Below are 16,225 nucleotides of genomic sequence, written 5' to 3' on the forward strand. Positions count from 1 at the left end.
TGTTTCTTTTTTCTCAGTGTAAACTAAACTTTAATTCAGAGGAAGGGACAAACTTTAAAGTCAGCTTACCTCACTCAGCTTGGCATCTTTAAGACTCATCTGAAATTCTTCAATGGCTCTGTGAACGCCCTTATGGTTCTCCAAATGCATCTCCACGGTTGGCAAATCAGAGCCCCACTCTGACCGGTCGAGCTGCAGCTTTAACCCAGAAAAGAAACCATTTAATATCTGAGCACATGTAAACTTCAAATTAAGAATTTAAAAACTGCTGACCTGCATCTCCTCCACCCAGTTCAGGAGGTCCTGCACATATTTCATGTTGACTTCCTCCTCTGTCATGTTGGGGTCTGCCAATAAGGACTTCAGTAAAGGCTTACGGATCTGCATGTGTTTTAAATGCATCAGGCTGCCTGGCTCCATGCCCCCCCCACTTCCCATATAGCTCTGGACTGAAGAGGGCTGAAGACCGGGCGTCAAGGATGGGGTCAGACAGGGTGTAAGGCTTGAGGTAAAGGTGGACCCAGGTGTACTTAAGCCACTTGGAGTGAGTACTTGACCAATGCTGGAGGTCAGGCTTGAGTTGATGCTCTGGGAGAAGCCGGAGTTCAGGCTCTGTGTAATGCCGGAGATCATCATTTTGGTTTGCTCTGTAGACAGGGTGCGACTTTGGCTGTACACAGAGGAGCACTCGGCTCTCAGAGTCAGAAGATCATCCCGGAGTTTTGACACCCTGCAATAAACGAGATGAGGGGGTAGATGATGAGATATCCATACTTCATTTACTTCATTCATTGGACCTGTTTTCAGATTTAAAATGAAGGTCATTCAATAATTTAATAAAAGCAAGATTTAGAACATGAAATATAAAAGACAATTTACCTTTGAACAAGTTGATCTGCAAATGGAAACTTTCCATCTAGAAGAATTTGGATGTCCACTACTTGCTGTCTGAGAATATTTTCACACTCCACGAGATAGCTGGCAATCTCAGCCTCGTTCATGAACTGAATTCCGGATTCAAGACGTTTTGCATCCTTAAAGAAAATAAACAGAAAATTATCAATTAAAACTCAATGCAAAAAATGGGAGACAAGTTCTGTGTAGTCAAGGTGAACAAACTCACAGACTGCAGGGCTGTCCTTGCCAGAGCCAGCTTGTCCTCACCATTAACACAGTCCCGCTGGACTCTGTTGGCGATCTGCTGCAACATTTCAAGTCTAAAAAAGAATCACAAAGAAATACATTTTTGTTAAAAATTAATTAGTCAACCCTTAAGTCGAGGATCCGAACAATATTCTCACCTGGATCCATATGCAATGTTATTATTGAGAAAGATTGAGCTGTTAATTTGTAAAGGTTCAGTGAGGATGCTGTCACTGGAGCCAAAGCTGGTGTTAAAGCTGCTGTTACTGACGGTAGATGTCCTGCTCAGATAGGCCATCTTCCTTTACATGGTTAACTCGCAAGCTAACCCTCACCCTCCCTGTCTGAAACCCCTGTGGAACCAACTGCTGGAACAGCTTTATATTTATATAGTGTCATTTCCAGGACAGGGGCGTGCTAAGAATTCCACCGTAAAAAAAAAAAAAAAAAAATTCTTCCTCAGGGGATGAAAATTAAAGAACAGGCCCGGGCAAAGGTCTCTTTGCATAAAGTGTAAAAAGCAAAGGCAAACAACCTTAATTTCTGTTTCTCCAGGTTGTCATGCAGATGCTGTAAACTTGTTGAAAAGCAAAAAGGATATTGTCCAAACAACAAAATTCAAAATTATGAGGAAGCCTAGAAATAAGAGATGGCAACAGCATCAGTTAAAATGTAACACTGATTTTTTACTTCAAAAATTAAATCAAATGCATCAAATTATGTGGAGTCACCTTAAATGTCAGAATTCAAAAGAATAGATAATATTCTTCCTAAATATGTGCTCACTGCTGTTTATTGTCTGTTTGAGCTCAACAACACTGAGCTCATAAAACTGTGCTCACTGTTGGCAGATGTAATTAGGAGCGTGATAGCTTCTGCACACATCAGTAGCTCAGTAGGGGATTTCTGCAGAACACACCCTGAAGCAGCCCTGACCATTCATTGTCCGGTTACAGAAAAGACATTAGCAAGCTTGCAATATGATACTAATGCACTCCATCAGCACAACAAACCAGCTGACTCATGCAGCGCATTTGAGCATCAACTTCCAAACTTGCTTTTATCTTTTCATCTGAGTGTGTGTACAAACGGTTTGATTTTTTCTATCTTAAAATCAGCATGTCTGCAACTATATTCATTATAACCAAAAGACTGAACAGTGAGAAAAGGATCTGCCAGGTGAGAATAAAGCACTTAAGCATTGAGTCCCTCCACATACCTTTCCATCTCTGGCCGCAGGCTCTTCTCTCTTTCAAGCATGGCAACGATCAATTTACCCCATTCCTTCTCCACATCATTTGGATGATGACCCGGGGGCAGCTGAATACGTCCAAACTCGATCCACATCTGTCAGACACACCACAGGCTCACAATCTGTACAATACAGTGAACCATCGGAGCACAACCCTCCAGTTTTAGTGAAATACCTCCAGCATCTTGTAGAGATTCTGGATTTTTGTTTTCTCGTTTTCTTTTTGTGGAATTTCATGTTCTTTAAATTGAATATACTGTGTATAAAGTGCCTGGAAAAGAAAGTAGAAATAGAAATACAGAATCCATTGCAGAATAAATGTGTTGAATCAGAAAAATATTTGCTGTTTGTGGTGACAAACCTTTAGTTCTGCAGGGTTGTTGGGGAAGGATCTGTTTGACATTACAGCCACGTTGTGTTTAATCCACTGACTGAGGTATTTGATCATGTTCTGGTATTCCACCCATTTGATATCAACATCCTGTCCAATAAAAAAAGAACCTCCTGTCACAGATGTACCTAGAAAGTATTACTTTTTAACTAAAAGCCATTAACTTACATTAGGACTCACTCCATCAACACCATCGGGTACTTTGGGGAAGGCGTCATACAGTGTTGACACGTACGTGATGACAGATTTTTCATCTGGAGACTGAACGTCCATATCTGATGGGGGTAATAAAAAGGTCAAGAAAGAATCAGCTGACAGTGAGTTATGCTCATCCTAGAGCCAAATTCCAAGCTTCAAAGCTCATGATTTACAGAACCAAAACATGCTTGGGCTTTTACAGAGTTTTTAGAACCAAACCCGAGTGTGGATCCTACCCTCAGGGTCCAGCAATCTGGCCACACCCAACTGTTCAGCTACAGAAAAGGCCTGCTCCAAGTTCGAGCGATTGGTTTGTGCCGACACCCGACTCATGTCAACCAAATCTGGTCTGCAGAAATAAATATAAACCAGACGGTGAGCAACATTATTTAAGTTAAGAAATAAGAATAAGTTAAAGGAAAAGTCATCTAAATATATAGAAATCCTAGGCATCAATAAACAACTAAGGCTTATTAAATTCTAAAATCACGACTTTAATTTGAAAATTGAACAAAAGCTCATCCTCTATAAGTGTTAATACCTGTATTTATGGATGATAGCATTAAAAAGCCTTCCATCTCTCCAGGAAGTTGTAAAGTTATCACACCGTACGCCAACATAGCCATCTGTTATCTGCTTGGACCAGAGCAGCAGTCTCTCCTTGGCTGTCATGTCCTCAGACTCCCCTGTCACATGGATCTCTGAGATCTGTGAAAAAAAAGATTTTTTTATAAAAACGATCATATCTGTATCTATTTTAGTAAAAATGTACCCTAAATCCTTCTATAAATTTGATAGAATTTGGTGAAAAAGGTCTGGTAAAGAGGCAACAAAAAATCCAAATAAAACATTTTCACATCAGAACTGCTAAAAGGGTAGCAAAAGAAGCTAATTTATCATGTATGTGTATGTGTATGTGTATGTTTGTTATACAATACAAACAAAAAACAATATAAATACATAAATCAATCCACACACAACAATCAGCAGGTTTCTGTATGATTTGATAAGAACCAAGAGAAGGAATAACAGCTTAGAAACATCAAATTCATCTAAAAGCTTTTATAATGCATATTTCTGCTAGAAATGTATATATTCTTTCAATTTTTAGGTCCTTGAGTCTTAAATGACTTGTTATTATTTGATGTTCATTTAAATATTTCGTTTAGCTCTTGCAGCAGCAAATGCTGCAAAGTATCCCCAAATCATGAAAGAACCTCAGTCGTGTTTTACTATGGATCAAGTGTCCAAGCAGCTTCATTTAGTCACGTAACTACTGAAACAAATATGCTACAAACACATTAGTTTGCCTTAGAAATAAAAGCATAATAAGAAACAACAATTCTTCAACTATTTCACAGAAATGTATTAAGCTTTTGAGTCAAATATCATCTGCAACAAACCTCACTTTATACGCTCAGATCTCTCCCTATAGTTTAGAAAAGACATACATATTAATAAAAAGTGTTCAAATATTGAAGAACCATCATCTTCACGAAAAAAATGTGGTTTGAAAAATATGTTTAAATGATCATCAGATCCTTAAACATTTGGCAAGATCTAGTGGTCCAACAAAACCCACAAACAAAACCGTTACGTTTAGTAGTAAACAGAGGTGTAATAATCGACTTTTATTCCCACAATCCAACTACTAGATCAATCTGTCTGAAGCAGGTGAAAGTTGTTAATTGAATTGAATCAAATTGAACTATAACATTATAAAATCGTGTCTAAATGAAATAAATTATATCCACATTGGAAAATACCATTTGGATCCAGCCATCATTCCAGTCCAATGTGTGCAAACACTTTGAATTTTGCAAAGACCATACAGGGTGTGGTCACATGTCTAATAATGTTCCGTATGTATTATTTTAATGTGGAAAAAACAGAGGACTGACATTTAAAAATATTAAATGTGAATGGATATGTCATTAGTTCTTGTTTACTTGTTTGTTTGTACACAATTAATTTACTCTTAATTATCTTGCAAAACATACAAGGAATCTGGAAAACGTCACCTGCACTGTTCAGCACCCAGGTATTTATCTCTGAGTCACACTGGTTGATGTTTTGGCTATAAATTTTAAGGATCCATTTTAGGTGAATTGGATCTAATCAGATCGTTCAAAATGAACCAGTATCGGCTATCAATTATATCAACAACCTCAAATTATGACACGAATCAAATTGTTGTTAAATTGCCGCTTTACATTCCTAGTACTAAAGGTAAAGAGCGGTTTGTCCCTCTCAAGGCAAAGAGAATTCCTAAGATTTAGACTGAACAGATGCGTAGCCTTAAAAAAACACTCATAGGTGAGGTGAAATCTTTAAAATATTAGGCCTAAACTTGTAAAGACAGAAGAAACAAGTTCACATTCATTCTGTTCTGAAGTGATGGAAGCATCAGTTGCAGCAAGAATATTCATTATGTGTGCGGCCATTTAAAATAAATCGTTTTTGGTGTGCCATGATCTGGGGTTTTGTTGTTAGTCGGGTACAGATTTAGTACATTTGTGCTACAAGAATCCAACTACCTGAAAATATGGAATGGCTAGGATGGCCCTTCAATGGATTTTGTCTTCCTTGATGGGACAGTCAATTTCCAAATAATTGAACTAAAGTTTCTTTTACTTGTCTAACCTCTTCATTGTGTTTTGCATGTCAGCTGTTGCTCCACCTGGATGTATCCACCTTCCTCAACTGTGGTTCTCTGAGGAAAGTTCAGCTGCCTGCACTTTCTAATCAGTGGCTAATTAAGCTTTAGCTTCTCAGTCCTTGATGTCGGTGCACCCCTCATGCTCCCAAACCTTTTCTGCTGCTCCCACACTGAGGTTTGCTTGGCATTTGATTTTGTCTTATCTGTTACTTAGGATTTTGCAGTTTATCCCTCTTGTGAGGAGTTTTGTTTTTCTTAAATCCCTCTTTGTGGCGGTTTTCGTGTGATTTCTCTCTACACCTGGCTATTCCATTACAACAAAATTATGAAAGAGCAGCATCCCTTTGGTTACAACAAAAACAGATTATCTAAACACATCATCAAGAATTCTACAGCAAATATTTGGCATTTAATAAAACCAGAGTCAAAAAAATCATAATTGCGACCTTTATTTTTAAAGGCCAGCATATATTTCAACAAATGTCATTCTTATGTTTTACCACATTCATTTCCAGTCAATATTACTCACAGCGTAATATCACTGTTGGGATCTTTCCGACCATTCCTCGTTTTATTACCATAACAGCTGACATATTAACAGTTTTCTCTGCCAGGTTTTTAGCTTCAAAGGAAAAAAATAGTCAGCTGCATGTTAGGAATGTGTGATAAAGTTACATAATCAAACTACCCAACAGCTTTACAGCACATTATCCACTATAAGCAGGATAAAACCTCAAGTGGAGCTCCACAGGGTTTTTGGTGCCCAAATGACTGATGTTTGATAACTAATCCTACTTTAAATGACTCGAAGCATTTTTAACTTTTGACCCGTTAAATTGATTTTAATATGAAAATGCCAATTAGGAAGTCACAATCAAATGTTTTTATAGACGTTACACGCAACCATCTGATGACGACTCTGACGAAGAGGGAAGACTTCCGTTGAAACACGTCAGGTATGTGTCAAACATACCCCGTGTCTGATAACAAAAGAACCAATAAGTCAGTCTGCCAATTAGGAATATTTTCATCGTAATGATTCCATCTGCAGTTTTGTTTCAAAAGAAATGTCAACGATCAAACAAAGTGAAACAAGCAAGATTACAAGAAAGCAGATAAACTTCATTCAACAGATTCAGCTCATGTAAGGCAAAATCCATAATACCAGCATAAATGTCAGCTTTCAGTAACACAGCAGACACCCCGCAAACAAAAGCAACACCCAAGATCAAGAAAGACTTGGTGTTCCTGTCAGACAAATATATTTTTTTATGCTTTTAACATGCCTAGAGACACATTTGATCTAGTCCTTTCACCTCAAATTTTCCAATCACAAGCAAACCAAACAATAAGATGTAACTTATTACTAATAATTTACTAGAAATGTACTGTGCTTTCAGTACCAATCTGCTAAATTCAAACAAAATTAAAGACATAAACTGAAGCCTTGTTTATTTATATATGGTCGAAACATAACAAATAAAAAAATAACACTAAAAAATAAATTCCTACTAATGCACACCAGAGACTCTGATATCTACCTACACACCGTTAAGATCCATTTAGCCACATTTACACTGAAACAAACTTCCAATCACACCAGTGTTTGACACCTTAGTTTATATTTAAATAACAGGTTAAGAAACACCAAAAATTATTATTATTAAACTATTAAACAGAAATGCCTTCACGTGTGCATCATGTGTCAAATATATATTCTTTTCCCTAATCAATCATCCGATTGTCATGGACTCACAGTGACTGTAGTTACCAACAGGTAGTCAAGGATTTTTTTCTGGTCTCATTTATTGCCATTTCAGAGATATAACTGTTTTATATGAAAATGAGCGTTTAAAGAAATGAATTTCATTCAAGTTTTTATATGAAATCGTCCGCTACTCAAGTTAAGAAACAAAGATAAAGACAACAGACCCAAAATGAATCATTTTACCAAAGAATCAAACACTTCAGTCACACAATTGAACATAAATATAAATGTAATTTTTCTTCATCTAGCTTGCATTGAAATGTCACTACATGGATTCTAAGTCCAAATGGATCTAAATAAAAATAGCCAATAGCCAATAGTTTCTTTTACCTTGTGTTGTCTGTTAACACACTTAGCTGGAATGATCTCAGTGTAAGGGCAGCTGGTAAGAGTCATCCTTCTTTCTCTGCATGATCCAGATTCACATATAATCCTGGAGAACTTCTCCTCACTTGCAGTTCTGTCATTGCCTCTCGGGGTCTGCAATTTGTGCTCCACTGCTCCAAGACTGACCGTTCTCCTTAGCACCTTCCCTTCTTGCTTAGCTGGGGTAATCCTGGAAGTTGGGCTAACACCATGGAGCTCTCCTTCCACGCCAGATCTGCAACTTTCTGAGGTTTGTTGATCTGCAGACAAGTCTTTAGGACTGTATGCAGACCCTGAGCAGAGGGGCAGAACAGCTGCCTCTGTGAGGACATTAACTGGTCCAGCATGGACATCTTTGCTGATGCTTGCTTGTCTGAACGGTGAGTCTTTTTCCTGGTTTGCATGATTTCCTCTACAATCATCCTGAAAATCAGCACAGTTTCCAAGAGTCCCAGTGGAGATGAATGACCTTAAGTCCTCTGATTTCCGCTTTTTCCTCTGAAAGTAGCGACGACCTTTGAAGTCTTTTGATTGGGCTCTCAGTGGGAGCTTGTTGGAGCCAACATCATATTCCTCTTTAGGAGCCCGAACACAGCCCAAACTGTTTCCCATGGCTGTCAGACAACTAAAATCTTATTCTCCAACAAACATCCTAACTTCCAGAAGCAACCCATTTTTGACTATCCAGTAGGATCCAATTTTCTGAAGATGTACTCCTGATAGAAATCTAGAGTAAAACCGTGCAAGCAGCGCACAACAAGCTGAGCCGGCATGGCAGCCAGTTCACAAGCTCCCTACCCTCGGGAACAGACTTTGTCCTTTAGTTTTCCGGTCAGACTCTCTCACGATGAATTTCCCTCTTGCTCTCGCTCACGTCTCTCCGCTGACACTGGAATCTTTCCTGACCTTTGGAACATTTCTATGGCTGAGCTAATCCAGCACAAACACTATAAAAGCACACACCAGGATCACTGGCATGTTTGGAACTCTAAGCTGAGCAAGAACGTGAATTATTTGTTGACAGACCTGTTTTCAGGCTGTCATGACCATAAACAAACACGTCACTGCTACTTTTAACACCGTTTGTGGAAATAGCTTTTGAACTGGAAGTGGCTGGCAAGTGGAGGCGCATTAAAGTTTCAGTCAGGGACTTTAAAAACCTAAAACAGCACACAAAAGCAGAAAGGTTGAGCCAATCTGAGCACTTTTACTTTTGACTGTCAATCGAGCTTTTCACAATGGATGAGCCAGAGGTGGGGTTTCAGTCTTGTGGTTTAGGCAAATGCTATTACTTGAGCAGATCACCCTGACTGCAGCTTAAACGAATACAAATGCTCAAGAGAAGAAGTGAGTCATTGTAAAATCCCAGAACTTCTGCCAGAAAAAAAGGGCCCTGATGTAAAGTCCTTTCTCCTTTTTTACAGCACAAAAAAGTAAATAATTGGAGTTCGTCATTTAGTATAGAGCACAGCTCGGCTAACAATAACAAGTAGAGTAACTTGACTGCAAGAAGAATCGAAACTTCAACCGATGATGCTTTCTATGATGCGCCAGCAATGGAAGCAGTACCACCAGTAAGAATTGAGTTCCAACTTTGTTGCTTTGACTTTTAGCATGAATTACGATTAGGGAATAAAATGCATGAAGACGTTGTATTTATGTGTTTGGGTTGGTATCCAAATGGCAAAAAATAGCTCACAAATATATCGGATCTAATCAGAACTGAACAGCCAGACAAGTCAGACAAGTATGAAGAAAACACCAGTGAGGCATCATTCCATATCATGGTAGGCTTACTACATTTAAAAAAACGCGGCAGAACAGATTTATATATTTGTATTACAGTAAAAAACAGACAATCAACCAAAAAAAAGTCTTCAACTTCAAAAAAACGACTAAATGTGATGTTTTTGCTATTAAAATGAGAGCCAACCACTGAAAATGACAGAAATATTAATGCATGTATTCCAAAAATGTCTTTCTGTTCATACTTGCCAGTTTTCTGTATCTTTTACTATTCTATAAAGCAAGTGGTGTGTACTGTGACTCTGGAAAGAACATGTTCTCCTGAAGGGCCCTGCTGTCCTTCTGCAGCAAGAACAAACAGGTCCAGCTCCATCAGGTGCTTCGGGGCTTGCGTGAGACTGACAGCGGCAGGTGTTGGCATCATCACGGACGCCAGCTGTCAGCAAGTTTGATGGGGTTTTGCCTGGCCTCAACTGCTTTTTTTTTCTAAATCTGTTAATTTAATGAAGCTGGGAATCAAACTAGCCCATGCATGCTTTATAAGTGGTGACAGCAGTTTTCTGAAACAAAGCATTATTACCAATGAAAGTAAAAGTCAAAACTATTATGTCTCTAACGTAAGAATAGGTAGAAAAGAAAGAAAAATAAAGGTGCTGTGTGAGCAGTCGTTGACTCCATTGATCGCTGTTTGGATGTTTCTGGTATGCATGTACCAGCTAATTAACTTAACTTAATGATTTGTGCAACCGCAATAATAAGCATTGCCTGAGGGAATATTTTTCTAGATTTTTTTTGTTGTTGATTTATAAACCTTTTGGAGGATTTTTTTTTTAAAGTCTTTCAAGAATCTTGTTTTTAACCAAATATGAACAAAAACATCTACATTACTAAAGTGTGACTTCTGCACATCATTAATACTGCAAAACTTCTGCTTGCATATTAAACAAATTCAATGGAAAACACAAATCTAACATATTAAGACACATCTGTACAAAGGTTATTTCACATTCCACATGAAGTTGCTCAGTTTTGATGCCTAGTGGTTAAATATGTCATAAAAGCAAAAAACATCATGAATAATTGTTGCAAAAAAACAACATTATTATTATTACCTGAAAGTGCAAAATGATGGTCCAGATCAACCCCAAGGTCAGTTTTGGGTTTCCATCTGTGATGTCATCATTCCTGATATTTACAAGTTTGACCTGATGAGAGGAAAAAAAGCACAATTATCTTAAGTTTTAACCTTCATCACTCTTTTTTTTATTTCCCAAATAAATCTATTTATTCAGACTCGCATGTTAATAAATAAATCACCACAAGGTGGTGCCAAAGCTCCAATGTTTGCTTTGGGAACAAACTGAGTTGAACTCCAACTATTTCTGCTTCCAGCTGATGGAATCTGATAGAATGACATCAAGTATTCAGCTTCAAACAGCTTTCCTCTCTAGGGAAACCGGAATCAGTTGGCGTGGAGGGGTGTGGTCTAAAAAGTTGAATGATCTCACATGTGATGACAACAGTGGATGCATATGTGTGTCTGGTGCCAAAACAGCACTCATTTATGACATCTGTGAATCTTTTGTCTCCTGCTTTGCGTCACATCTGGCCTCAGCTCAACAAGGCTGTGTTCCTACAAAGCAAAGCAGGATTGTGGGGGCCATCATCAGATCTCCTTGAGTCCTGTAATTACTATTTTAAGTAACTGTAATACATTGTAAGGTCATAAAAATTATTTTTAAAGTATTTATTGTTGTTGGGAGGAATGATGGCGAACAGAGTCAACAGCCTTCCTCTGATTGTTGCTACATGATGTCATTCACTTTCGTTTGCTGCAATATGACTGTGGACTGTTGACTAAGGTGTGGCCTCTAAACTCAATGCAGCTGCACACAATAATTTTGAGTGCTTATGTAAACAGTTTGGAGATTTTGCTTCTAATTTGCAAAAGATGGTTTGTTTGTTTTTCTTTTTGTCCACTTCTGATGTGATTTTTAACATAACGGATCAAAATAGGTTTGAGAACAGAAAATGTTGTTTAAGATGATTACCTGCCGCCTCTTTAAATAATCCAGGGCAATTTGGACATTTTGGAGTCTGTGGAAACGCATCCTTCCTCTTTCCCGAGGCTGTGGATGTTGACAGAGACGATCAGTCATGAATGCGATTTGGAACATGACAGGACATAGATAGAGGATATAGGGCATGCTTCTTACCCACTGATCTTTGACAGTAAAAGTGTCAATACTGCAACTATGCACAGGCTGAAACCCCACCAACAAAAGGAACCATTTTCAGTTCTTTCAAAGTTTGTGCAAACTGCCAATGTATTGCAAAAAACCACCATAGCACAATGTTTTTTTTTTCACACATTTTCATCTCTCCACATTATCTGTCTGCATGATGAGAAAATGAATGAGACCTGAAAGAAAAAGCAGCTCTGAGATTAAATTCCCGTTGCCATCGATGATCATAGAGTGCTGTAATATATGATCTCCTGTGGCAAATGGGTCTGAACGGTCGGAGGCCACAGCATGAGGTAATGGAATGGAAAGTGCATTCAAGCCAGGGTGCAGCAGCAGCAGCAGCAGAGGAGTTCAGCTGCATCCAGCCGTCTCAGTCATCTCAGGAGCAAAGCAAAAGCCTCTGGTCAAACCAGCCCTTTTATTCTATTTCCTGCCATCATCCTACCTTCAGTCTTTAGCTAATTGTAAAAACTATTAAATGAACAAAAAAGTTGAAAGTGAAGCCCTGCAAAGCTAATGAAATGGTGTGTGTGCATTTTCCAAATACCCCCATAAAATTTAGCTCTTAAAGACCCATTCCCTTAAAAAAAACGTGTTTTTGGTGTTTTTATCATATTCTTGTGATAATTGTTTGATGATGGAAAAAATATATGGACATATATAAAGAAGCATAAGCTTAAAATTGAATTTCTGAATATGTTTTTATTGAAAATGTTTGGAGGATTTAGATGAAGACGAAAAAATACTATTTGAAAAAGTGGGTATTTGTCAGGTAGAAATATGCTGGCCAGACCACAAATTCCTCGCTCCGCTCCATTTTGATGCATCCATTTGCAGACTGCTAGATCCATGTACGTCTTCCTCGTCCGAGCTAGTATTTGGCTCTAAACTGTACACCTGGATAGCTCCACCATTGCTTGCCATTTTTTGGGGGGCGAACAAGGGGCTGTAAGCTAGTGGGAGAGTATGTAAACAGATAGCTCTCAGTTATGTCTGACAGGAGGGGGGGCAGGCTTACTACGGGCCAATGGAGAGTTTTTGATGAACTACTACCACTTTGTAAAAACTATGTCTTAAAAAAACGACAAAGTTTGTTTTTTTGGCTAGAAATGGCATAATCATAATTAAAAGACCATTTGGACCACTTTTAAATTAGATCAAACAATGATTGGATGGGTCTTTAAAGAGAACCCTTGGGAGGGAATTACGTCATAATAATATTTAACTCTATTGGTACTAAAAATATAGATTAGGTCACCACCAAAAAGAAAACTACAATTAAGCTCAGCTTTGCAGAAGTGAAAACATGGAAAAAGGGAAGAAATATACAGTAATCCTTCTAAAAATACCTCCTCCAGCAGTTTTTCTAATCACATGTTGGAATTGCTTTTCTCCTCTTTTAAGTGACCACAGCAAACTCAAAATTAGTCTTTTGCTTAAAAAGGATGAGGGGCAAGCCACACGTACCCCCTTATCATCATCCACTGTGTCTCCATGCTGCTCAACTGCACATGCTTCTGTCCCACTCACCAACCGCAAAGTCTTCAGAAAATCACGCTCCCTTGGCTTTACCAGCGAAAGGGGGAACACATGGGGAAAAAGGGGAGACATGGACACACATACAGCGGCCAAATCATAAGGAAGTTAGACAATGGACAGAAAGCAGTCAAAGAAAGAAGAGGAGGAAAAGTGAGATGTAAACTGAAAACAGACAGATAGTTAAGAGTATGAAAGTCAGACAAACGCATCAACAGCTGGGGGTTGTTGTACAGTATCCAGTCCACAATGCAAAATGAGATTACTTCAATAGGCAGGTTATTAAAAAAAAAAAAATTCAATGGGATGAGAATTGCACATAACTGCACATAACATGAGGTCAATAATATGTATGGTATTCGTAGCAGTAACCAATCCTCCAAATACAACTGTTTTCCTAGTCAATCCATCAGTGTATGAATCCATAAAACTGATATACAATTATTTATACTCAAAATTTAAGAAATAACCAATTTTTTGCATTTTTTTTTATATTGTACTTGTGTTGTGTTTAATTTTTCAAGAGGTTAACTATACAAAATATCATTGTAGTAATCTTTTCTGTTTTAAAAGTCACAGTTTTTTCTAGCATGAACATACAGATTTTAATGTGAAAAAATACTAATTTCTCATTGTTTTGTAACAGCAATAAGTTAAAAAGGAGCTCACACAACCTCTGGTTATGCAAGACATCAGGAAAACTTGTGATGTGCGAAATTAGCGATCACCGTTGATATGACAAAACAACAAATACATCATTTCCATTTACTGCAACAGTACTATTTAATAAGAGTTAACATAACTTAAATGGTACTCCGAATGACCCATGCCTGCGTAGGAGATGGGGATCTAACAAAAAAAGGGGCTTCATCCGATTGGTGAAATGCATAAAGTGCTTTATTTGATTTGTTAAATACTTCAAGCTGACCATGAGATTGTTTTTACATTCAAGGTAACCATTTATCACAGTTTACGCCGTCTGTTGCAATATACATATTGCACAAGCTGATATTACATTTTCAATTTATTGTGCATATACCCAGATGATATCTGTTAACTTCTATCTTGCAATAACAGAAGATATTTCCAGCTAAAACACAATTTCTTGTTTAATAACAGCTTTGATGAGTTATTGGGATGAAAAGCTTATTATTGTCTATGTGTCATTACTTGATGGAAACCTTAGTGGATGACCACATAGATTGATTTCACCTGTTATTAGCTTTCCTCTATGTGCTTGGTGACTTTATTCTTTAACGTAACTCTTTGTGATCTCACCCGGTATAGGCTAAACCTGTGTAACCTTAGATTTTGATGCCTGACTGCAATCACGAACAAAACTTGGAAAAACCCATAAAGAAATGTGAGCTCCATCAGTGTTTTGGGTGCAGTGTCACTAATCACATTGGCATTCATCACGGAAGAGAATTGAAATAAGAAAAAATGATATTTTGAGGGCTTTAATAAAAAGAGGGATGGGAAAAAACAACAGATTTCATCACAGATGGTAAAATCCCAGGAATCCCTCCCCACCCCCATGACTAACTGTGCACATACCATGACTTACATACAGTGGGAGTGAAAGGAAAAGGGCCCAGTGAATGACACTAAATAATCACCTAAATAAGAAATAATCCCTCCATTTTATGAGTACCACATTAGATCTAACGTGAAAGATATGGCTGAACAGGAATCTACAATAAACCTCAATGTGAAGCTCCACAAACGTCGTCAGAGTTTTATGTGGAGAAGCCTGAGTTTCATCACATTACGAAACATCTCAAGCAACAAAAAAGCAAAAACTCACCAGTGTATCTCCAGACAAAACCTCCAGCAGTGAGATCAGGTTATGTCCATCACGTAAGTCTTCGTACAAGTCGTTGATATGCTTTCGCACCTGCAGCCACGACAAGATAGATAAAAATCATAATTGACCTACAAATTTTGAATTAATATTAATTTAAATGGTCTATTTTTAGCTGAAATGTCATCAATTTATTGTACTTTTTCTATGTTTCCTTAATATTAATGCACCCTTTACTCAATATGCATTTAATTTAGGATATTCTTGGCTGCTAATACATAAAAAAATATTAATATGTGATCATAGTTCATTTTAACTATTACTTCTGCAAAACACTACAAATATTTTCTGCTTTGCTGTCTTTTTTCTCCTCCTCTAGAAGGGAATGCGTATTGCTCAGCAGCTTGCAGGTTAGCACTGTAGCACCTCATCAAAACACTTGAGCAAGTCACTTAACAACTGCATCCTCCATGCATGTCCGTTTCTCATTACTGTCCTAAATACCTCTCTTCTGAAATCACACGAGAGCCCAGTGGCCTGCTTTCACACAGGGCTTTCAGCACTGTAATCCCAGATAACAGCCACAGCTGTGAAGCCAAAATAGACCGGCACCTTTATGTTACCGAGCCACAAAGGCATTTCCCGCACTGTTACTCAGCACTTTTGATATTTCAGCAAAATCTGCAAAATTCCTCTGTATACTCTATGACATGTTACTGTTTTGTGTAGAATATCTGTTTGCAGCTTTCATAAATCAGTTTGTTTTTTTCTTCAGAATAAAAACATTAGCTTACATAATGCAAAAGTGTGAGCTCCAGTGAGCGTGTCATCAGTGGAGGACATGCAAATTCATAGGGCTGCACATAACCTTCCAACATAAATGCTTCTTATTCTTAAACGTCAAACACAGACAGTAAAATCCCAGATCCAAAGACACCACACAGATTAAACACCACACAGATTAAATGAGGACTGCTAAAAAGTGTATTTTAATCAGATCTGTAGAGGCCATGAACTGCTGTTTCACACCACAGCACTTCATATGTATGTCTATTTCTTACATTTTTCTTTGTAACATTTAGTTTTAAACAAACACATTCATCACAAGTGTGTGTT

At 37.9% G+C, this 16,225-nt stretch overlaps 1 protein-coding gene across 7 annotated transcripts in view; it reads right to left on the minus strand.

Moving 5' to 3' along the window:
- The window catches only part of dst (dystonin), a 92,205-nt gene that overhangs the window by 57,440 nt on the left and 18,540 nt on the right, over window positions 1-16,225 (minus strand). For 3 of the 7 annotated variants that reach the window (XM_023963636.1, XM_023963632.1, XM_023963634.1), the window contains 14 exons: window positions 15,113-15,202; window positions 13,237-13,335; window positions 11,575-11,652; window positions 10,636-10,728; window positions 3,526-3,692; window positions 3,221-3,333; window positions 2,955-3,061; window positions 2,757-2,876; window positions 2,571-2,666; window positions 2,363-2,490; window positions 1,124-1,217; window positions 880-1,034; window positions 274-730; window positions 70-198 (listed from right to left, as the gene is read on the minus strand). In XM_023963636.1, coding sequence (XP_023819404.1) covers window positions 70-198; window positions 274-730; window positions 880-1,034; window positions 1,124-1,217; window positions 2,363-2,490; window positions 2,571-2,666; window positions 2,757-2,876; window positions 2,955-3,061; window positions 3,221-3,333; window positions 3,526-3,692; window positions 10,636-10,728; window positions 11,575-11,652; window positions 13,237-13,335; window positions 15,113-15,202 — 1,926 coding nt within the window. Of the gene's footprint in view, window positions 1-69; window positions 199-273; window positions 731-879; window positions 1,035-1,123; window positions 1,218-1,301; window positions 1,498-2,362; window positions 2,491-2,570; window positions 2,667-2,756; window positions 2,877-2,954; window positions 3,062-3,220; window positions 3,334-3,525; window positions 3,693-7,741; window positions 8,612-10,635; window positions 10,729-11,574; window positions 11,653-13,236; window positions 13,336-15,112; window positions 15,203-16,225 lie in introns of those variants that run through there. The other 4 variants (XM_023963637.1, XM_023963631.1, XM_023963633.1 and 1 more) reach the window with 3 other exon arrangements.

The sequence above is a fragment of the Oryzias latipes genome, chromosome 15, assembly GCF_002234675.1.
Source record: "Oryzias latipes chromosome 15, ASM223467v1".
Taxonomy (NCBI): Eukaryota; Metazoa; Chordata; class Actinopteri; order Beloniformes; family Adrianichthyidae; genus Oryzias; species Oryzias latipes.